This window comes from Lepidochelys kempii, chromosome 5, assembly GCF_965140285.1.
Source record: "Lepidochelys kempii isolate rLepKem1 chromosome 5, rLepKem1.hap1, whole genome shotgun sequence".
NCBI lineage: Eukaryota > Metazoa > Chordata > Testudines > Cheloniidae > Lepidochelys > Lepidochelys kempii.
This window is the reverse complement of record NC_136384.1, coordinates 16,063,515-16,087,642: the sequence shown is the minus strand read 5'-3', so window position 1 is coordinate 16,087,642 and position 24,128 is coordinate 16,063,515. Positions and strand designations below refer to the sequence as shown.

Below are 24,128 nucleotides of genomic sequence, written 5' to 3'. Positions count from 1 at the left end.
CTTGCTAAACATTGTTTATTAGTACACCCAGCATTGAGGAGGGCAGTAACCTTTATATGATGAATCGTTCTTCCTTTGGATGAAGAAGGTATGTGGGAGGAAAAGGAAAGAGAAAGGCACAAAAATGGCTCATACGGTCCATTTTACTGAAAGTACAGCTTGTGCTTTAATTTATCACTGCACAGAACGACATGCTGTTCGTCCAAATGGAATTCTTCTCCTTTTGTAATTAAAGACACCCCCCTGCCCCCCGCTGCCGCCAGAGTTTCAGTTTTCCTTTGATGCACTTTCTAAGGGGTTTATTTAACTTGTTATTCTTCAAAATGACTTAGAAAAGAATTTTTTAAAATGGAAAATGCAAACTTCTTGCGGTCTTTCTTCCGTGTCTGAGTCAGTGTGACATTTTCCACTGCAAAGCTGAGCCTACATTTTCAGAAGTGACTAGTGGTTTGGGGCATCTCAGTGTTTGGGTGCAAAGCTGAAGCCAACTGAAAGGGGCCTGGTTTCCTGAAACTGCTTCGCATCCACTGTCTGAAAATCAGGCTGCTTTAAGATGTTTCAGACTGGGCATCCAAAAATGGAAACACCTGAAATCACTGGTGATTGTTTAAATCTGGGCTTAAGTCTTAACTAATTCATATTTGGCTGTTTTTTATCTTGTTGTTTAAAAGTATATTAGATATTTGGATTTCTCAGCAAAAGATGTACAGTACAGTAACCAAACACCTTACCGTTGCTTTGTAGGAGAAGTATAACTTGGATGTAATACACGAGAGCTTGATCCAGTGCCCACTGAAGTGAATGGGAGTCCTTCAGTTAACTTCAGTGAGTGGTGGACCAGGGTCTTAGCACCAAACTGTCTCCCTTCCCACAAAACTACACGGATCTTCGTAGCATTTTCCCATCACTTGAATCTAAACCACGCCTGGGTGTCTTTCTGAAAGATATGCTAGAGCTCAAACAGAAGTCATCGGCTTGTTGCAGAAGTTACTGGGGTACTTTGGTTGGTTAATACAGAAGATCAGAATAGATTATCATAATGGTCCCTTCACTCCTCCTCTTATCAGGCTCCTGGAAGCCCAGCTTCAGGATCAGAGGAGAGAGCACGAAGAGGAGGTGGAAACTCTGAAAACCCAGGTGGAAACCCTGAGAGACGAGATGGAGAAACAGCAGCAGGTGTTTTTCCAGACCCTACAGCTACCACCAGAGGCCCAGGTGGAATTTGGCATCCAGCAAGAAATCACACGTCTGTCAAACGAAAATCTGGTAAGAGACCATGTAAAATGACTGTCCTTCATGACCTATACTGTAAAAACAGATCAGTGGTTGATGGAGGTAAGATGGGAAGAACTCCCATCACACCCACCCTTGTATATGAACACACAACTAGCCAGCGGAGCTGCCTTCCCGGAAGCTAGATGCACTAGTAATCCCAATCACTCCCAGTGGTGTTCCAACAACACAGTGGGCTATTGCTGTAGAGCACTGAAACGCTGTTTTATAAGGGTTGGATGGTGAGTAGGAGAAGTCGTGCTGCATGGTGTAAAAGGTCATATTTTGTGATGTACCCAGTGACATTTTGCCATTCTCTGGACATAAGCAAAATGGTTTAAGGCCACAGTCTGGCCCTGTGCGCTTTAATATACATAGTCAGGGAAGAATAACTCCCTCCACTAGCAGGAATAATGGTTGAAATGTTATGGTCTGTCTTCTGCAGGAAATCATAGAATCATAGAATATCAGGGTTGGAAGGGACCCCTGAAGGTCATCTAGTCCAACCCTCTGCTCGAAGCAGGACCAATTCCCAGTTAAATCATCCCAGCCAGGGCTTTGTCAAGCCTGACCTTAAAAACCTCTAAGGAAGGAGATTCTACCACCTCCCTAGGTAATGCATTCCAGTGTTTCACCACCCTCTTAGTGAAAAAGTTTTTCCTAATATCCAATCTAAACCTCCCCCACTGCAACTTGAGACCATTACTCCTCGTTCTGTCATCTGCTACCATTGAGAACAGTCTAGAGCCATCCTCTTTGGAACCCCCTTTCAGGTAGTTGAAAGCAGCTATCAAATCCTCCCTCATTCTTCTCTTCTGCAGGCTAAACAATCCCAGCTCCCTCAGCCTCTCCTCATAAGTCATGTGTTCTAGACCCCTAATCATTTTTGTTGCCCTTCGCTGGACTCTCTCCAATTTATCCACATTCTTCTTGTAGTGTGGGGCCCAAAACTGGACACAGTACTCCAGATGAGGCCTCACCAATGTTGACTAGAGGGGAACGATCACGTCCCTCGATCTGCTCGCTATGCCCCTACTTATACAGCCCAAAATGCCATTGGCCTTCTTGGCAACAAGGGCACACTGCTGACTCATATCCAGCTTCTCGTCCACTGTCAACCCTAGGTCCTTTTGCGCAGAACTGCTGCCTAGCCATTCAGTCCCTAGTCTGTAGCGGTGCATTGGATTCTTCCATCCTAAGTGCAGGACCCTGCACTTATCCTTATTGAACCTCATCAGATTTCTTTTGGCCCAATCCTCCAATTTGTCTAGGTCCTTCTGTATCCTATCCCTCCCCTCCAGCGTATCTACCACTCCTCCCAGTTTAGTATCATCCGCAAATTTGCTGAGAGTGCAATCCACACCATCCTCCAGATCATTTATGAAAATATTGAACAAAACCGGCCCCAGGACCGACCCTTGGGGCACTCCACTTGACACCGGCTGCCAACTAGACATAGAGCCATTGATCACTACCCGTTGAGCCCGACAATCTAGCCAGCTTTCTACCCACCTTATAGTGCATTCATCCAGCCCATACTTCCTTAATTTGCTGTCAAGAATACTGTGGGAGACCGTGTCAAAAGCTTTGCTAAAGTCAAGAAACAATACATCCACTGCTTTCCCTTCATCCACAGAACCAGTAATCTCATCATAAAAGGTGATTAGATGATCAGACTAGATGATCATAGTTGTCCATTCTGACCTTAAACCTCTGAATCTATTAATGTTATTTATAAGTAGGGCTACGGTTTTGTCACAGAAATCATGAATTTGAATAAAGTCTGTGACATCTTGGAAGTGGCTGTAAAAACACATTTGATTAGCCTCCAAACTGAGTGGCATGGTGACCTGGTGCACTGGGTCACAGCACCATTCGGGTTTGGCCCATCCGCCCTGCCATCTCCATTTATGGATGGGCCATACCTGAGAGGCACTGCATCTCCATGTGCCAGGTTGCAACACCCAGAGCAGGGAGTCAGGTCCCGTCCCATGGGAGAGGACCTGCTGCTGCAGGGTGGGCTTGCTTGCCAAATCTTCTCTTCCCTACAGTGCCTCACTTTCAGCAGCCCCAATAGTCTTCTGTATGGTGATGTGGCAAAACCGACATTATTCGGTGACCTTTCCGTGACTTTTCATTTTTTTGCACACCTGTGCTGTGAAATTTACTAAAAATGTATGTGCCAAAATCATAGCCTTATTTATAAGAATTGGCATTTCCTGAGCCTGGGTGGGTGGGTAGGTAGATGCTGCTGCCTCACTCAGGATCGTCTCTTTAGAGAACTTTATCACGTTCAAACAGACATGTCTGAACCATTTACATATGAATGGCAGCCAGGAAATAAAGCCCTGAGGTGATAAACTATAAATCATTACCTACTGTATAATACTTCCAGGAGGAGTCAGGATCAGGAGACGTGGGCTTATTTATGTGACCATGTAGACAGATGGAAGAATGATTTCCTCTTCTGCTGATGTTAAACAGACATTCAGAGGGGAGACCCCATGAGACCAATTTTGGGGGCAACTGTTAACACATTCTTTATCATTCTTAATCCTCCGTGTTAGGAAAAGTATGTCATGCAGCAAAACAAAAATCTCTTGCTCGCTGTGCAACGTGTTCAACTTTAATCCCTTGGCAGAAGTGCATCTGTTGCCTGCAATGACTGTGGCAGCAAAAAAGAGATAAAGGAGAAAAGCTTAGCCCTTATCCTATCCCGTTGAAGTCAATGGCACTTTTGCCATTGTATTGAATGGGAGCAGGATCCAGCCAAACGATTAATGTACAGCATTTATGCTTATGCCTTGAAAACAAAACAGCCCATCCTAACCCAGCACCATTTAGTGGGTGATTAACTGTTTAGATAGCCATCAAAGAGTGGGGATGACAGGTAGTATGGGGATATAGGATACAGAATAACAAAGCCCAAGGCCTATTCTTCACTACAGACTTAGCTTGACATAAGGCAGCTTTCATGGACTTAGCTCTGTAAGTGTCTGTACTAAAATGTCACTCCTGACAATGTAACTCGCCCGCTACGCCAACTTAACTCCACCACTGTGAGAGGTGAAGCTCTTAGGTTGATGTAGCTCGGTCGATACAGTGTCAATGTAGGCACTGCATTGCTGACATCGACTGTTGCTGCCTTTCAGAAGCCATCCCACAATTCCCCACCCTGACCATTAAATCAGTGCAAGTGCTCCTGGGGAGCACGTGTACCGCCGACACGAGGAGCATAGTGTGGACATGAAAAAGCAATGTCATTTCTGCAGTGGCTGTACGTCAACATAACTTAGGTTGACTTCATTTTGTAGTGTTGACTTGCCCTATGTGGGGGTTAGGAAGAAGAGTCAGATGTAGAAGAGTTTCTTCTCCAAAAAGCACTTGAAGTGCAGATCTACTCTGAAGTGTGACTCAGCAACTCCTTACTCAATACTGCTGTGCCCTTTGGGTGTTCACAATCACATATGCTGATTTCAGGGACAAATAGAAGTCTTACTGCGGTTTACTCCTGCTACCACCAGTGTCAGCACGACGGTAGGAGAGGGAACTGGATTCTTGCCTCGCTCACCAATCATCAAAAAAACAAATGATGATAAAGTTCCAGTAGCAGGGTGAAATTCTGACCTGTTACATGCGTGAGAGGCAGCACATATATAACTGAAAGCCTAATTTGGCCTGCAAACCTTTGATTCTGGCAATGGTAAATGAGGTGGGATTCTCAGGTCCTAGGGTGAGTTCGCAGGCCTGTCAATTAGAGCATGTCTACACACACAAGATGTGCTGCTCTAACTATACTGGTATACCTGAAACTGTACCGCCTCACTAGTGTGGATGCAATTATATCGGTATAAAGGTGCCACATGTCATTGTAGTTAATCTTGTATGGGAAGGAGAATCAGCTGTAAAGCATCTTTCTATTGATATAAAACTGCATCCAGACTAGGGATTGTACCATTATGACTTTTTTTTAACCAAAATAATTGCATACACCGTGAGATAATTAAACCAGCACAAAAAATGCACGTAGCCCAGGCCTTGGGGGGAAAAAAATCTGTCTACTTGTAAACTGAGTAGGTTTTTTATGGGAGTCACTGAAAGGCAATGAACATAGGACTCCCTCCTGTCGTTTTTATGGAGTCACTATTTGGAGCAGAGTCGTGCTTTAAATACCATGGCAATATTATTTAAAAAGACATTTGAAAAAGCAGTCATTGCGGGCCTGAACATGCAAGGTGCTAAGCATTCTCAGCCCTATGAGATTCATTGGGAATTGAGGGAACTCAGAAGTTCACAGCATCAGGCCCTAGCGCCATAAATTCTGGATCAGAAGATCACTGCTGGGGAAAGAAGAAAGACCTGTTCTTTAAAATAACATCATGTAGGAAACCATTTGAAAGCTGCCATTTTCTCCCTCTCTCTCACCGCGTACAGGAGAAACTTGACAGCATGCTTTCTCTACTTTTCTGTGAAAAGGAGGAGCTCAAGTTATGTGACTGATTGGTTTGACACTGACTGAAATGGCCTCTGCAAAGACAAATCAATGTGTGTGGGGTTTTTTTAAACACTGGATGTATGTAGATAAGTTAATTTTTTAAACCTTTCAGTACTTCCGAATAAAAAAGCTTTCCGCAGGGACCGGTGTACAGCTGCCATTCTGACCCTGTCCTTCCAAGCTCCCTGGTGACTGGGTGATTCCTGGCCATAGGAATTCGTCAGATGGCAGTGGACGTGACAAGTCTGAAAGGCCGATGTTTTCTTATCTGTGCTGCAGAAATTGACCCTGAAGTGCTGCACATTTTCAGGGATGCAGATCATAGTACAAATATCTATCGATGGAGAGAAGTAAACCACTATCCTCCGGGAAGCTTTGCAGAGTGCTGCGTTTGCACACACCTTTTAACACACTTCAGTACAGCATATATGTACTTCTCAGTGTCTTTGTATCCAAGAGGGCTGGGTCCTGATCAGCCAGTGGGGCAATTTTTTAAATATCCTTTTTCCTAATTTTCAGGATCTCAAAGAGTTACTAGAGAAACTAGAAAAGAATGAGAAGAAGCTGAAGAAACAGCTAAAGATTTACATGAAGAAGGTCCAGGATTTTGAAGGTAATTCTGGTTTTGTTACCTTCTCGGGGAAATGGAATTCTGTTACTCTAGGCTCAGTCTAGGTCTCTGGGTTTTATTCTCTGGCTTTGTCTCCACCTCCAACACCAGAGAGAAACATGCAGGTGTCCCATAGACACCCTAAGGATCACTGCACGTGTCATTCTCAGAAGCTTTTTCTCCCACTTCCAATACATGCCGGTCAGTTCTCTCCTATGGAAACAATGTGCATGACTCTCATTTCACTATCTTCATTCTTCATGGCTTCAGAGCAAGAGGGAGAAGGAGTCAAACTTCTCCTGGCGTGCCTATAATGGGCATAACAAACAGAGGCTCTGTTCTGCAGCTGCTACAAAGCTCTCTGTTGACCAGTGAGTCTCTGTGACCTCTCCAATTGTAATTCTTCTATATTCTATTTTGGTGCAATACTCTGTTTGGGAAGGGGAGGAGCCCAGCAGTCTTCTATAGTGGACACAGGTGAATGTATGCTTTGCTCTCCAAATGGATGTGCACAAGAACTTCTGCTTCAGCTCCAATAGCCAAATTCTGTGTCACTCCACCTTACCATATGGGTGAACTCATTGAGTTCAATGGAGTGAGATCTGAACTGGTGTGAAAGAACAGAATGGGTCCCAAGTTTTTAACCTACCCCACCCCATCCCAAGCCATGCTTAGGGCACTCTTGAAACTTAGTCTCCGTTACGGTTATGATAAAAAAAAAAAAAACTTCCGTCACCTCATCCATCCTCAATGTATGGTCCTAAACCAAAGGGTGGAGATAACTGGGAAGTTATTGCTCAAATTCTGTTGAGATCTTTCAGTTATCTTCAGTGGATGTTGTCAGTCCCTGTATGGTAAATCTCTTCCAAAGATCCTGGATCTTGCCACCTCCCTTAATTTGTTGATGTGGATCATCTTAAAATTGATAAATCATCCACAGAATTGAGGCGAGAATGGATGTTCAGCTCTTACTAGAAAGCATCTGTCTGACATTTGGTACATGCTGTGGGTTTTGAAACGGTCCTTTTAATGACTCTAAGTGGCCCTTGTTCTTTTAATGCAGTGTATATTGTGGCCCACATACTGTTTTAGAAGGAAACGCCACCTACTCTTAAGTAATTCTGTTCTGTGACTGATAAAGGGATATTAAAGATATTTAGAAAGGTTGTTGAAAAATGCTTCATCCTTGATGAGAAAATAATATGGGGACAAGCTATCTATATGGCATAGAAACTATTTATCTTCCTCACTGGTTACAGTGATAAACTACAGTGCTCTGATTTTATGAACTGATTTCAGAGAACTAGACATTAAGTGAAATTAAGCTGAATAAACAGGGAATTTCACAGTAGCACAGATGGTGCAGATTGCTTTTGTCACTGTAATTTACTGTGATGCATCCGACTGACATTTACCATTACTTGCATTAAGCCTTTATAATTTTCCATTTGATTAAAATTGTATGTAGGTACAATACTCGACAGCGTAAAACGGTAATTTTCAATTTTGCTGTGCATTCTGCCACAGGATATGTTGCTTATGCATATTTTCCCAAAGCCTGGCTTTTGTTAGTGTTAGTAATACGTTCATAAGATTCCAGTAAGGTCACCATCTTCTGAATATTTGTCCAGTGAATCTTACATTTATTAAAGGAACTAATGTTTGTAGTTTTTTAGGCCTTATCTTGCACCCTTTACTTTGTCAGTGAGAGTTCTGCCCGAATGAGGAGTTCAAGTTATGTTTCTGGTCCTTTATCTGTCTATCTAAAGCTGCTAATATTATAACAGACTCATATCACACATTCACACAGGGGTGATCCAAAGCCCATTAAAGTCAAAGGAAAGACACAAAGGACTTCAACAGACTTTGGATCAGACCTGTAATGCATAGTTATCATTGAAGTACTGCGCTCGATGATTCATTCAGCTGTCTTCAAAGTTGTCTCTTTCTCGTCACAGCGACCCAAGCTACAGCACACACAGAGAGGAGGCGTCACGAGCTTACCAGGCAGGTCACTGTCCAACGGAAGGAAAAAGATTTCCAGGGAATGTTGGAATATTACAAGGAAGATGAGCCACTTCTCATCCGAAACCTCATTACAGGTTAGGACCTTATTTGCCTCTCCTTCCATTTCCCTCTTCCGTTTCCCTCTTCCGTTTCCTTCTAAACCATTAAAATATGAAATACTAACCCAATTTATTTTTGTATCACTCCAGGATTTATATATGTGTGTGTGTATTTAACCATTCAAATGAGTTTGCTTTATTTCAAGGTTTAACATAGTTCGATATTTGTAAAACCTCTCTAAATTGAGCATATTAAAGGCATGTGGGTACTCAGCTACCTAACTAAGACCTTGATTCAGCAAACTATTTAAAAATGTGCTTAAGTGCTTTGCAGAATAAGAGTGGATTTAAACTCATGTTTAAAGTTAAGCATGTGTTTAAGTGCTTTATTGAATAGGGCATAAATTCTCAGCTAGCTTTAATTTTTTTCCCTTAGATTAAATTGTCTGAAGTCCATAACTGCAAAGAAAAGAATGGAACATGTGTTTTACTGATAACTTTTTTTAGACTTAAAAATTTGTTTTCAGGTTAATAGCAATGGGGTCCTATACCTGATTCTCCAGTCATTCCTGGAAAGCAAGTGCTGGAATGTTTCATTCATTTAGTATTTTGTTAGGGTAAATAAGCACAGTTATTTCTGACGTGCACAGATATAGGACAGGTTAAGCAGCGAATAAACCAACCTTGAGTCCTTGCTTGGGTTTATATTCTATATTAACTGTTCATAAAACTGTTTGCATGGTTCCTTGTAAGCAGATGGAGGGAGGGGTATAGCTAAGGATAAGGATGGAGGTTCCTCCCACTTTTTGAATTTACAAATTTGAAGTTTCTCAATATAATTTGTAAAGGGCACCTGTGACTTTCATTTTATGAATCCAGAAATTGGAGGATAATAAAGACTCAAGGAAAAGTGATTGTTCCAGAAGAGAGGACTTTTTTCCCCTCCAAATCAGTGAAGTAAATTTGGTGTCCTGGAGTTGGTAGCCCCCGTTTGAACCTCTTCAGTGCTGTGCCCCATATCTTCACACATCTAGCACACTTTTGGTATCATGTAAATAGTAGCATATTAGAAATGGGTTTGACAGCACATAAATCCTGCTCCTCACTTGTGAAGAGTTCCATTATATTTGAGAATGGGCTGCACGGGCAGTGCCAGGGGAAATCTCTCAAACGGTTTCAAGAATTTTATAAGAACAATGGGTTTTGGAGGGTGTTCTTGTTTTTGTTTTTAAATCAGGTTGATTTCAGTGTTGGGGATAATCCCTTCAAACTGCCCAGCAAACCCCCAAGGGACTAGTAATTAGCCACACTTCTGATAGTCTTCCAACAAATAGTAACCAGCATCTGTGACACATGACTTGAGATTCCCCTGGCCCAGAAATTTTGAACTAATTTTGAAGCCCAGCACAATATGTGTTTGCTTATAACTGTGAGTGTCCAGAGTACCCTGCACGAGGTGCTCAGAACGTTGCAACATTGAGCCCTGAAAGAGAGAATGAAAAACAAAAGTAATGAGTGCTTTGATCAGATCAAGAACCTCCTTTATCCAACTGTCTCATATAAGCAGCCATCCCTGTGTTTTCTCTTCCCACTTAGGAGTGTGCTTTAAATTCAGTGCTGTTTACTTAGCGTTCTAAAATGCTATGGACAGAATTCATGCCTTCATAGGAAACTCATTGACTCCAATGGAGTTACGTCAGTGATAAATTCACATCCAATTTGTCTCATTCTTTTGATGTTGTTAGATATAATTCTTACTCAAGGATGACAATGCATTGAAAATGCTAAAATGAAGCTGTAATTCCTAAAGGGGGCAATAATTGTTACACCATGATGGGTTGACACATGGAAAAGGGATATTACAATACAGACCTTCAGCTTCTTGTAGGCCTGGGGAACAGAAACATTTTGTCATGTTATCCATTCTGAGGTCTCTGCAATGTGCACCTTCTTGAGAGCTACTTAGACTGAAGGCTTTGGTTGGAGCCACTGCTGGCACGTGCACCACCATCCAATACTCAGGTTTTTGTCACACTTGCCTCACTATGCATCAGTGTTTTATGATTTCTGTTATCGCGCCTGAGCGTAATGAAACTCTACAAAAAGCAAACAAAGAATGGTACCAGATCACAGCAGTTACTTTTAGAGTTCCTCCTCTTCAGGCAATCCCTGCTTTCACATGAAATATTTAGTAAATTCCACCACGTGCTATGTTGATTCAGCATGTTGATGAAGAGTAGATTTTGTACATGGTATTTCTGCAGTTGTTTCTGTACACGATAGCGCGGCAGCTTGTATGAAGCATTTCCAAGAAGTTCAGGAATTTCTCAGAGATGAGCTTAAGTTGAAACGTTCAGAACTGATCTTTCCCAGATGTGTGGGATGGTGGTTTGCACACATCTTTACTGTTTCTGATTCTCCTGCTCAGCTAACAAAAGTTAGATTTCAGAGTAACAGCTGTGTTAGTCTGTATTCGCAAAAAGAAAAGGAGTACTTGTGGCACCTTAGAGACTAACCAATTTATTTGAGCATAAGCTTTCGTGAGCTACAGCTCGCTTCATCGGAAGTGTAGAAGATCTTTCCACAGTATGCATCCGATGCATCCAATGAAGTGAGTTGTAGCTCACGAAAGCTTATGCTCAAATAAATTGGTTAGTCTCTAAGGTGCCACAAGTACTCCTTTTCTTTTTGCAAAAGTTAGGTTGTAAAAGACTCCCTTTTTTTTTTTTGTTCCACTTCTAGATCTCAAACCACAGACAGTTTCTGCCACAGTTCCATGTCTTCCTGCTTACATCCTCTACATGTGCATCAGGCATGCAGATTACATCAATGATGACCAGAAAGTGCACTCCTTACTCACCTCCACCATTAACGGCATTAAGAAAGTATTAAAGGTATGATGTCTTTGTAATAAAATGAGCTCTAAGGCTGCATGTGATGTAACACTCTAGTTCTGAGGTTGAAGTAGGTACCTAAAGATGTCTCTCTTTTTCAGATTCAGATGGGAATCATGCAAATATTCAACAAACTCATGCCCTGAGTATAATATTGACATGATGATATTATCATTGATTTTTGCTGTTTGTTTTACTCTGGGATTTTCTTTAAAAATCAACTAAATATAGATAAAAAAAAATTGTCCCAGTACATGTGGGTTTTAAAAATCATCAAAGAGTTAGATGCAGATTACTTTTCTACAGATAGGAGAGACGCTCAGTGAGTGAACCATCCATAGAACACAACTAATTCTGCTACTAAGCTTCTTTTTAGCTTCCTGACCCGCTAACTCATTGTTTTACTTCCCTTCTGGCTTTTGCTTCTTAAATCGCCTGAACTGAGAACAGGAGAGGCTGGCTCTTTTATGTACCTGTGTTATAACCTAATGTGCTGGTCACATATAGCTTTAATGTCCACCACACTCCAGACCAAAATAGACTCTGATTTATAACCGTTTATCCCAATCTCTTTCAGCTAGGCGCTGCTTCATTTCAAGCAAAGACAAAGAATGAAATTTCTGCAGTGGGATGAATCATTAAAGGTCCAGCACAAGCAGGGCCATCTCATCCTAATTAACATTCAGTTCTTAGCCAAAGAATCTTCCAGGGTGTAGCCGCAGTACAGTAAAGAACTACCAAAATAGAATTATTAATTATACTCAGTACTTCCGTTGTGCTCTTCATTTCCAAATTGCTGTACTAACATTAATTGCTATTTCGCCTGCCTCGTAAGGGAGGTGATTTTAGATCCATTTTATACATGGGAAAACGGAGGCACAGGAAGGTTGTGACTTGCCTGATGCCAATGCGTGAGTGATTGTCAAAGTAGGATTGGAATTCAAAATTACTGGTGACTGTGCACGTGTTCAATCCACTAGGCCACACAGTGGTGCCTCTCAGCTTCCTTTGTAAGTTAAGGAAGCTCTTTGTTAAACAGAAGGCTCACACTCAGAGTGAGGCCTTAGGGCACGTCCGATATAATTCCGTAGTGGTACTGGTTAAACTTATGCACAGTGCCACATCTCTTGATGTCTCCAATAGTTAGTAGACCATCAAATCCAGTGTCCTGTTTCTGTCAGTGGCCTATATCTCATGCTTCAGAGAATGGCAAAGCAAACTAATATGATGCATCTAAGCAAATGAAAAGTGTCATACGTGTTGGTGAAGAATCCTTCCTAATCCAGGTGATTTGTTTATGCCTTGAAGCATGCAATTTGATTAGCTAATATGACTATATGGGCCATGTTCTGCTTTGTGCTGCACTGTTGCAAATTCAGAGCAACTTCAGAGATTCAAAGGGGATTACTCCGGAGTTACACTGTTGTAATTAAGAGCAGAATTTAGTAGCAGCCATGGTAACAGAAGGGAACAGAATTCTCATGCAGGAATGAAAATAGCATGTCGTTCATTGCATGTGGTGTTCTGCTTTTCGGACAACCACTTTGTTGAAATAGACCAGCTTCATATGCCAAAGAGGAATCTCACGTGTTAATTTTGCTCTTCACAGAAACACAATGATGACTTTCAGATGACATCATTTTGGTTGGCTAACACCTGTCGCCTCTTACATTGTCTAAAGCAGTACAGCGGGGATACGGTGAGACATTTATGTAAAGAACAGAGCTTCAGAAAAACATTCACCCAGTTTTGAAATCTCTTGTTCATTCCACTTAAGTGCTCATCTCCAGGCACCCCATACCTGGGGTCAAACTAGGATGTTGAACTATCAGTAATCATGCTGAAATGGTAAAAAGCTTTGAGAGACTCTTACAAGGGCCCGAGTCTCTGCTCACTGACTCTGGTGTCACTCAGGAGTGTCCCCTGTGAAGTTCATAGAGGAATACTGGTGTAAAACGTGGCAGGAATATCAGACCCTTAGTTTTAAAACTTAGTATAAAACTTTCCCCTCTAGTTCTAGCAATGTTCAAAGGTCAAACTCACAATTAGGATGCCGCTCCTGTTCTTTGATTGAAAAAGTTTTCTCTTGGGTCCAATACTGAAAGCCCTCCCTTTGATTTCAATGCAGTCAGTTTGCAGGATCGGGCCCTTCATTACGATTATTTTTAAACAGAAAAAATGGGTTTAAATCTTTTTTCTAAAAGTTATCGCTTTTTCTTAAGTTGTGCTCAATTAGTTCTGAACTTCTGAGGTGCATGAGATCAAAAACTACGAATCAGAACATAGTTCCTTCAGAGAGGAGGTAATCTCTTATACCAGTCTTCTTGATACAGTTTCACAGTTTTCACACCTATTCAGTTTAGTGTCGATCAGTTTTGATAATATGTGGCCAAATCAGATTATCGCAGTTCTAGTAATATAAAAAATCTTTATATGGTACCTGTCCACTGGGCTGTTTATACTACTGTGTGTACAGCCATATATACTATGGTACCAAAATTTGGAATATAGAGATGCTTGTGTAGTTTCCTTCTAATTCACTCTCGATTTGTGTTAAACCTAGCCAGCCATCACGCTTCAAAGGATACAGGCAAGAATATTGGTATAGGCCCAACGTTTCCTTGGAATCAAATTATCTGTCAGGATTCTGTAGATTCTAATGTGGGGGGACACTGTATAGCCAATCATTTGTATACAGTATGAAAGGAATTGTATGAGTAAGGCTTGGTCAGTAACAGTGGTTTGTTCTTCTGTATGCCCTCTGCTGTCTCTGTAGCAGTACTGCATTTAACAAGAATCCCTGCTCCCAAAACTGTAACACTAGCTTGGCAAGTTTCAGAGTAGCAGCCGTGTTAGTCTGTATTCGCAAAAAGAAAAGGAGGACTTGTGGCACCTTGGAGACTAACCAATTTATTTGAGCATGAGCTTTCGTGAGCTACAGCTCACTTCATCGGATGCATACCGTGGAAACTGCAGCAGACTTTATATACACACAGAGAATATGAACCAATACCTCCTCCCACCCCACTGTCCTGCTGGTAATAGCTTATCTAAAGTGATCATCAGGTTGGGCCATTTCCAGCACAAATCCAGGTTTTCTCACCCTCCACCCCCCCACACAAATTCACTCTCCTGCTGGTGATAGCCCATCCAAAGTGACAACTCTTTACACAATGTGCATGATAATCAAGGTGGGCCATTTCCAGCACAAATCCAGGTTTTCTCACACACACCCCACCCCCATACACACACAAACTCACTCTCCTGCTGGTAATAGCACAAATGGACACAAATCAGATGTCAAGAATTATAACATTCATAAACCAGTCGGAGAACACTTCAATCTCTCTGGTCACGCAATCACAGACATGAAGGTCGCTATCTTAAAACAAAAAAACTTCAAATCCAGACTCCAGCGAGAAACTGCTGAATTGGAATTCATTTGCAAATTGGATACTATTAATTTAGGCTTAAATAGAGACTGGGAGTGGCTAAGTCATTATGCAAGGTAGCCTATTTCCCCTTTTTTTTCCCTACCCCTCCCCCCCCCCCGATGTTCTGGTTTAACTTGGATTTAAACTTGGAGAGTGGTCAGTTTGGATGAGCTATTACCAGCAGGAGAGTGAGTTTGTGTGTGTATGGGGGTGGGGGGTGTGTGAGAGAACCTGGATTTGTGCTGGAAATGGCCCACCTTGATTATCATGCACATTGTAAGGAGAGTGGTCACTTTGGATGAGCTATTACCAGCAGGATAGTGAGTTTGTGTGTGTGGTTTTTGGGAGGGTGGTGAGGGGGTGAGAGAACCTGGATTTGTGCAGGAAATGGCCCAACTTGATTATCATGCACATTGTGTAAAGAGTTGTCACTTTGGATGGGCTATCACCAGCAGGAGAGTGAATTTGTGGGGGGGGGGGTGGAGGGTGAGAAAACCTGGATTTGTGCTGGAAATGGCCCAACCTGATGATCACTTTAGATAAGCTATTACCAGCAGGACAGTGGGGTGGGAGGAGGTATTGGTTCATATTCTCTGTGTGTATATAAAGTCTGCTGCAGTTTCCACGGTATGCATCCGATGAAGTGAGCTGTAGCTCACGAAAGCTCATGCTCAAATAAATTGGTTAGTCTCTAAGGTGCCACAAGTACTCCTTTTCTTTTAGCTTGGCAAGAGTACTGTAACAAACGAGCATTAAAAGGAGAGAAACCATGCTAATTTCAAACTTCAGCCATGCTGCCATTATATCTGCTAGGATGATCTCCTAGGCCTATGCAGATGCTGCAGTAGTACAAGGCTCCATGCTACAGAATCCAATTGTAGGATCAAAGCCTTAGCTGGAAATTCAGGGAAACAATGCAATTGGTAAGGGGAATTCTCATGCTGTTTATTAAAAACAGAGCTGAAAAATTTGTGAGACCCCTGCAAAAAATCAGGTTTTTTAGCGTATAACTCATAAGTTAACCAAGAGGTCAAAATATTTTATTATCATGCAAATATTTCCATTCTTACAAAGAAGTTTTAACCTTAAGATTAAAATATGTGGCTCCTGGTGGCTCTGAATGAGTATACGCTCATGATATAGCAAATGGGTAGCCTAGTGTTTAATAGGGAACTGAAACAGTCAATTCAGTGGGAAACATGCTTTATCTTTTGTTAGGATATAGATATTCAGGCCTGTCTGCAAAGGCCTGTACTTTAAGAATTTAGGTGTATTCTTATCACTTGGCTAGTTCCAGAGGTATAAAAGAAAGAATCAAAACCACTGTCTGCCAGGGTAAGGGCCTTCTCTTACTGTGACAGTTTGTGGCCCTGTGCTTAGGCTCAGGCCTTTGGCTAAGCAGCAGAGGCAGCCATAAGCTGGGAAGCGAACGGTCACATCCTCACATTCCAAACTAGTCACATTGAAATAAGGTGCTATTGGGCTGTTAGGCACTATCAGGACAGGATTGTATTCCTATCACCTCCAGAGAAAGGGAAGTGCCTAGAAAATGTAAAAGGAAACTTAGTTTGATAGCATCCTGTCTGGCAAGAAGAAAAGGAGTACTTGTGGCACCTTAGAGACTAACCAATTTATTAGAGCATAAGCTTTCATGAGCTACAGCTCACTTCATCAGATGCATATCGTGGAAACTGCAGTTGGTTAGTCTCTAAGGTGCCACAAGTACTCCTTTTCTTTTTGCGAATACAGACTAACACGGCTGTTACTCTGAAACCTGTCTGGCAAGAACTCACTTATCAATAGCTGGGATGTGAAATCCTCACTTCTGTATTGTTTTGTCATTATAGTTCCCACTTTGCTGTTGTTTGTCCGTATAATCTCTGTCTGGTTCTGTGATTGTTCCTGTCTGCTGTATAATTAATTTTGCTGGGTGTAAACTAATTGAGGTGGTGGGATATAATTGGTTACATAATCATGTTACAATATGTTAGGATTGGTCAGTTAAATTTCAGGAAAATGATTGGTTAAGGTATAGCTAAGCAGAACTCAAGTTTTACTATATAATCTGTAGTCAATGAGGAAGTGACTGGGTGGGTGGGGGTGGGCATGTGGGTGTGTGTGATGGGAACAGAGAATGGGGGTAAGAAAATTGGAATCATGTTTTGCTAAAGTGGGAGATGGGAACAGGGAATGGGGGTAAGAAAATTGGAATCATGTTTTGCTAAAGGGGGAAATGGGAACAAGATGTTAGGGGGCTTATTCCTTCACCCACTTACTTCCCTGGTCCTTCTCGCATGAACAGAGAGCAACAATACCCGAAGTCCAAAGGTGCAAACAATTCGATGTTTATTGGGGTGAACTTCCAGCAAGCATGATTCCAGTTTCCTTCCTTAGTGTCCTCCTTCCCAGCTCTGACACCACAGAGCCTTAGACCTGTGTCCCTGTTCCCATTCCTTAGCCAGACAGTGGTCTTAACCCTTAACCCTTAGCCAGACAGTGGTTTTGATTCTTTCTTTTATACCTCTGGAACTAGCCAAGTGATAAGAATACACCTAAATTCTTAAAGTACAGGCCTTTGCAGACAGGCCTGAATATCTATATCCTAACACTGAAGTGCCTAAATTCTTAAAGTACAGGCCTTTGCAGACAGGCCTGAATATCTATATCCTAACATCTTTTAATTGGAATTCCTTTCTCCTTGCTGAAATTAAAATTAAGCTGATTACTTAATGATATTTCATTTTAAAAAATTCTAATAACTTATGAATAAGCTGTTGAATAATCATAGGTGATTTATGAGTCTTGATCTTTTCTTCAACTGTTAAGACCAAAATCTACAGTAGGTAGCATTCTAGAAACATTACACTTTCATTTACTTTTACAGGCCTTTATGCAGTGATGTCAGTGGACTGTTATTAGGCGGAATAACAGAACAAGGGGGTTTGGTCTCTCTTTTTTTTATTTTGGTTTTAGGGTTTTATGACACAAAATACCGCTAAGCAGAATGAACACTGTCTTAAGAACTTTGACCTCACGGAGTACCGGCAGGTTTTAAGTGACCTCTCCATTCAGATCTATCAGCAGCTCTTTAAGATAGCAGAAGGCATGTTGCAACCAATGATAGGTATGTTTGGGGTATATATATTATGTGAAGGTGTATATGAGACCTTTGCTCTGTGTTAGCAACACTTCTCCCCATCCAAACGAAAGCATGTGGTGGCATAAAACAGATAACAGTTTAAGAAATGTGCTCTGGAGAAGGCCACTATGGTTGGTGGCTTTATTTATAAAGTTCATGTATGAGACAGTGCTTGAAGTGACGGGAAAGTCAATGGGATTTTTCCCAGTGATGGAATAGTCTATCTTCCTCCTCCTTTGGGGGAGCTGGTAGTGTCAAGAAGTGGAGCTATGACATTGTTTCTAATCCCAGTCCTCCATTCCAAGCACTGACATGGATATGAAGTTTGCATGCAACTGTACAACCAAAAATCTCATGAGAGAAGGGAAGTCTGCAAAAACAAACAAACAAACAAAACCACTATTCTGCATTACAAGGGTGCATTAGAATAATGAGAGAGAAAATACCTTTATCACTTTGTCCATCTTCCTGCCAGCGAAGGAGTGCTTCCTTCAACAATATATATTCTCTAGCTATAAGGTTTCCACCACTTCTCTTGGGAGACTGTTAGTTTACACTACATTCTTTTAAAACTGTTACCATACCCCTCTTACCTATACATGCTTGTACTGTGCTATACCATCTCCACATAGGCAGCCTTTTGCTCCTTGGAGAGACTTGTCATATCCCTCCATTAATCATTACTTAGCCAATGGATACAGATTTATTTCTTTTAATCTTCTTTCTCAACCACTTAATCACTTTAAATGTAGACTTGATTAAGGCTACAGGTTGGGACTATAAGGAGAGTTTGATAGCTCTGTGCAGAGGTATTTGTAATTTTCACAGTATGTTAAGTGAGTTCTTCTCCTTAACATTAATACATAGGACTTTTTACCTTCAAATTACTTTATAGCTATTAACTAATTAATCTTCCCAACTGAAGTACACCACCAAGGTAAATACAGTAACTTAAAGTTATCCCCATTTACAGATGCCAGGAAGGTTAGTGACTCTCCCCAAGCCACAGAAAGAATCTGTAGCAAAGCTGGGATTAGAAACTAACAATTCCTGGATCCCAGTCGTTTCCTTCTACCGTTAGGACATAATATTTTCTTTGTTTTGTAGAATGTAGCACATTAGCAACTACATAAAATAAACCACAGATTACAGGTAAGCTAACAAATCACTCCTGGTGATTTATAGGGAAATGTAGAACTTGTCCCCATTCCTTTCTGAAATATTCCCCCCAGTGTCTGCAATGTTGGAAAGTGAGAGCATCCAGGGTCTGTCAGGCGTGAAGCCAATGGGCTACAGGAACCGATCATCCAGCATGGTAGATGGTGACAACTCTTACAGCTTAGACGCAGTCATTCGCCAAATGAATACGTTTCATAGCATCCTGTGTGACCAGGGCCTGGACCCGGAGATTATTCAGCAAGTCTTCAAGCAGCTCTTCTACATGATCAATGCAGTAACGCTGAACAACCTCCTGCTGAGAAAAGATGTCTGTTCGTGGAGCACTGGTATGCAGCTCAGGTAGGACATTGGCTGAGACAGTGATGGGAAGGCACCTGCTTATATACAGGCAATTTGTTAATTTTGTACAGTGGGGAAGGTAGCAGACTAAATATTCTATCAGAAATAAGGAGGAAATTCTATGGGACCAGGAAAGCTGTGTGAAATAAAACAGAGGATGCATCAGAAACCACAAAAGTCCAGGAATAAATGCAGGAAGGAAGGAGCAGAATTTAAAGTGAATTCCAATTGCTTAATAACTGCAACAGATTGTTCGCTTTGTGTTTCTGATTTAAATGCTCATTGCAGTGCCTATCTGTACTGCAGTATCACAGACATTTCTAACGTGCCCACCATAGTAATATCTGAGGCTATTAGGTTCATGCAGACAGACCTGGGAGCCTGTGCATATATCCCTGTTGACTTCAGATGGGCTCCATGCAGGCACAAGGCTGTGTCCACATGGATCTGATTACAGAATCAGGGCCCAGGTGCCTTGTATCTATCTTAATAGGTATTAATTTGCTGTGATTATGGGAGTTCCAGAAGGTATTTAGTGCAACCGTACAAAATAGCAATGAAAATTTACCTGCCATGGCACAGACCTATCCAATTGCCTTTTGTCATAAACATTAATGATGATTTAAAAACAAACTCCTCATGATATTTCGCTTGCATGCTGAAATCAGACAGAGTAGGACTGTGCCAAGGCACGGGAGTGGGGGGAGGCACCTCGGGTCAGAGTTTCAAAGGTATTTAGGCATTTAGTAGGATTTTCAAAAGCACTTAAGCAGGTTAAGTAACTAACTCACACTGAGATCAATGGAAGTTAGGTGCCTAACTTGCTTTTAGGTACTTTTCAAAATCATACCAGCCACCTAAATACCTTTGAAAATCTAGCTGCTTGTGCCCTTCTACCGCTACCCTGCAAAATACAGTCTAGCCTGTAACTTTATGAATATTCTCCTGTGTTTGTGGAGTCCAGGAGTTTGCACTGGTTTTCAAGACCACTTGATCAGTATGTATCACACATCTGTATCAAAAACTCCACTCGCTCCAGCAATGCAATGTTTCTTGAACTAGTAAATGAGCCCTCAAAAGGAAACTTTCAACTGACATCTTACTTGTGTGGGGCCAGGTATAACATAAGCCAGCTGGAGGAATGGTTGCGTGGGAAGAATTTGCAACAGAGTGGAGCAGCACAGACAGTGGAGCCCCTGATCCAGGCAGCACAACTGCTTCAGCTCAAAAAGAAAACTTCAGAAGATGCTGAGGCTATCTGTTCCTTATGTACATCCCTCACTACGCAGCAGGTAAGGGACTGGAGTACACGTTTGCTGTGAAACAGGTGTGAGTTCTTTCCTGTGCATTACAGCAGGAAGGATTGCTTTAGAACAGTGCTCCTCAAAGTGGTGGTCCGTGGACTGGTGCCGGTCCACTGCTTTAGAACATGGTACTCCTCAAGTGTCACATGCTGGGTGGGACATACCCTTTTTGAGTAATTTTCTGATCACATCCTGCCCTCCCAGCTGCTACTGCTGCCAAGAAACTAGCTGCCAAGCTTTCTTACTCTCCTGACAGATAATCTCTACATTTGCTGTGCAGGGTAGGATCAGGATCAGATGACTGAGCTGTGGGTAATGCACACACATCTCTTAGTCAGCTGCCCCCACTTCAAATTCCTCTTCCTCCTTTAGTAGTGGCTTTAGGGCCCAGCTGTGACTTCCCTGGATGGTGATGCCGCCACCTCTGCTTCCAGCTTTAGCTAGGCCCATCCCACCTGCTTGAGGAACATACACAACCCAGGCAGTTACAACGGGAGAAAACACTTGTGGTTCAGTCCTCATAACTAACAGTTCTGCTGAACAGTCAGTGGTACTTCCTTTAAATGCAATAGGTATTCTGTAAAACGGTAAGAAAACCACCCTGCTATTCTGACCAGTGGGGATGTCTCACATAATAACAAGAATCCTCTACAAATCTGTAGCAGTGGTGCCTCAAAATTGATTTACTGTTGGCCTGTGGGCAGCCTTCCAGCTTTGCCTTTGGCAGATAATGAACCAACCATTTGCAAGTGAGTGCTCCAGGCCTCCAGAATAAAAGCTCTGAGGTTTTTTTTGGACCAAACGTCACAAAGAAGTGTATTTAATGGGAAGGGAAAGAAAGAGGAGTAAAGCAGAAATCTATGCCTCTGGGGCACTCATTACAAAACGGAAGAGAGAAAAGGTGAGATCTCCCACAGCATCCCTTCAGCGTACAGGCCAGTCTCTCTCACTGCAGCATGTAGAGGTCAAGATGCATGCTACACCATGGAATATTCTTTTACAATACAGAATATTCTTTTAGGGACTGAAAGCTCTTTCAGATAATGTCATTGTTTTTCAGTCCTAGTAGCTGAAAGGTTGTGCTGTCATACAGGTGTGGCAATTGGGCCAAATAATCCATCATCTGTGCGGACTCCCTCATACAACCACTTCTATGCAAACTAGCTATAGAATAAGGATGGCAATTAGCTGAGTAACCTCTGATATCACAATGGTCTAGGACTCGTGGCATGGTATAGATGCGTGCTTGGCTGTCACATGGGTGTAATAATTAAGTCAAAATGACTGAGAACGTAAAAATCAGTCTGTAACAGACTGAATCCCAGTGATGATTTAGCCTGGTAATATTCTGAACAAAGAGTTCTCAACCATGCTTTTAACTGTTTGCATTGCTTCACACTGACTCACACGTTCAGAGTGACAATGCTAGAATCATATTATATAGAAGGTTTCACAGTGCCACTGTTTTTGCTAGGGGCATCAGGAGACCATGAAGGCCAGGGTCCTACCCTGAGAAGCTTAAAGTATAAATCAGTGGCTCTGTCTTTGTGACCCAGCATCCACAAGCAGCTTATTAGGGCCCACTCTATCCTAAAAAATTGTGCTCAGAGCAAGAATTCATGAGTAGATTTTGAGGTGACAAAAGGTTGATAACTGCTTCTTCAATGTACCAGTTGCTCATTGGGTCTGATCAGGCTTCCATTTAAATCAATGGCAAAACTCCTGTAGACTTCAGTGGAGCAGGTCCTTAATCTTCAATATTCAATTTTACACCCCTTTTATCTGACAAAGGGTGGAAGTGAGGGGTAGTGTGGGGTGCTGGGTGATATAATTCTCCCTGCACCACCATCTGTGCAGCCTTTTGAATTAACACTTGTCCTCCACAGAAGCTGAGTGGATTGGGTGGGTGGGTGGAGGGGGTTGAGGGCTGTGGATGAGGAGCTGCAGCAAGATTAGGCTAAGACCAGGAAGGGTGCAGCCAGAGTGGCAGCAGGAGCATGAAGGAGGGAGCAGGTTGTCTATCCAGAGTCTTCCTGGATCCTAATGCCCATGGGGCTTTTCTCACCCCATGTGGTGCAACCTTGCAGGTGTCCCCACCACAAACCCACCTGTAGGTTGCGACCCACCAGTTGACAAGTACTGTTCTAAAAGATGGACTTGACAGATATTTGAGGACATAACATGCACCAGGAAGGGAACAAGGGAGCACAAGAAAATCGAAATATGCTTGCGCCATTACTCAGGTCATTCATGCACAGGCGGTTTAATGATGTTCAAAGACGCATGTTGTAGACACTCATCTCCTATTTTCTACGTACAAGTTTTTCTTGTTCAGTTCTGTTCAGCTTTCTTGAGATTCTGAGTATTTACACTAAGTTAAGATGGTTAGTCCACAACCTTCTCTAGTGACGTGAAGAAGTTCCTCAATTTACACACCTTAGCTGTCTCCGACATGGAGACTGATGCAAAATTCTACAAAAGTGACAACATGAAGAAAGCGGGTAGCAGCGTTTCATGCCATTGAGAAGCTCAGCTACTGCTGGCCATCTAAAACCCTGTTGTTTTGTTTCCAACAGATTGTAAAAATATTAAATCTCTATACTCCTGTTAATGAGTTTGAAGAACGTGTGACAGTAGCCTTCATACGAAACATTCAGGTAAGTTAAATGGCCATAAAATGGAGACAAACACCAACAGTGAAAGTTCTTATGTAAAATGAAGATCACCAACTGTCAAAATCCAAAGAGAAAGTGGTATCGATTTAGCATTAATGTTCCATCTTACTTCTCTCTCTGCTTTTAACACATGATTATGAAAGTTCAGTGCTTGTAATCAAAGGTTCTCTGATTGTTAAAGGGACTCAGCCTACTGAAGCCTTCACGTATACATCCTTAAATAGTAATATCTTACTGTTTTACAAAACTTCTCTTCCTGAAGAATGCCTCACAGTACATTACCAACTATTCACATTACCCACCACTGAAACTCAGCCATCTCTGGGGAAGGATGTGTCAGTCCTTCAACACTGTTTAACACAGGAACATCACATAAGTTTAAAAAGAAAAGTGAAGCATATCATATCCAACTGAAACAACAAGAGGCAGTTCATGAGTGGTAAATAGATGCTGCCTAATCAGAACTGGCCAGAATGTAATGGTCAGCACTTCTACCTTTGCGTCATGGGATTGTTCCTGACCACAAAAGGCAAGGTGGTATACAAACATGAAGTTAAATTAATTTAGATTCAAGACACAAAGTAACTTTACATTTAACAAATAGCTAGAATGGGGATTATCAGTATCTAATCGTTAGAATTACTCATCAGGTTTTTGTTTAATTTTAGTACATTACTTTAATTGGTTTCATATTAGTTGTACGTGTACATAACAGGGCATA

The 24,128-nt window shown here is 41.9% G+C and overlaps 1 protein-coding gene across 5 annotated transcripts in view; it reads left to right on the top strand.

The window, feature by feature from the left end:
* MYO5B (myosin VB) overlaps window positions 1–24,128 on the top strand; it is a 374,454-nt gene that overhangs the window by 341,997 nt on the left and 8,329 nt on the right. For 4 of the 5 annotated variants that reach the window (XM_078852710.1, XM_078852708.1, XM_078852707.1 and 1 more), the window contains 9 exons: window positions 1,068–1,266; window positions 6,287–6,380; window positions 8,336–8,479; window positions 11,186–11,337; window positions 12,947–13,036; window positions 17,745–17,895; window positions 19,143–19,428; window positions 20,546–20,720; window positions 23,309–23,389. In XM_078852710.1, coding sequence (XP_078708836.1) covers window positions 1,068–1,266; window positions 6,287–6,380; window positions 8,336–8,479; window positions 11,186–11,337; window positions 12,947–13,036; window positions 17,745–17,895; window positions 19,143–19,428; window positions 20,546–20,720; window positions 23,309–23,389 — 1,372 coding nt within the window. Of the gene's footprint in view, window positions 1–1,067; window positions 1,267–6,286; window positions 6,381–8,335; window positions 8,480–11,185; window positions 11,338–12,946; window positions 13,037–17,655; window positions 17,896–19,142; window positions 19,429–20,545; window positions 20,721–23,308; window positions 23,390–24,128 lie in introns of those variants that run through there. The other variant, XM_078852709.1, reaches the window with a different exon arrangement.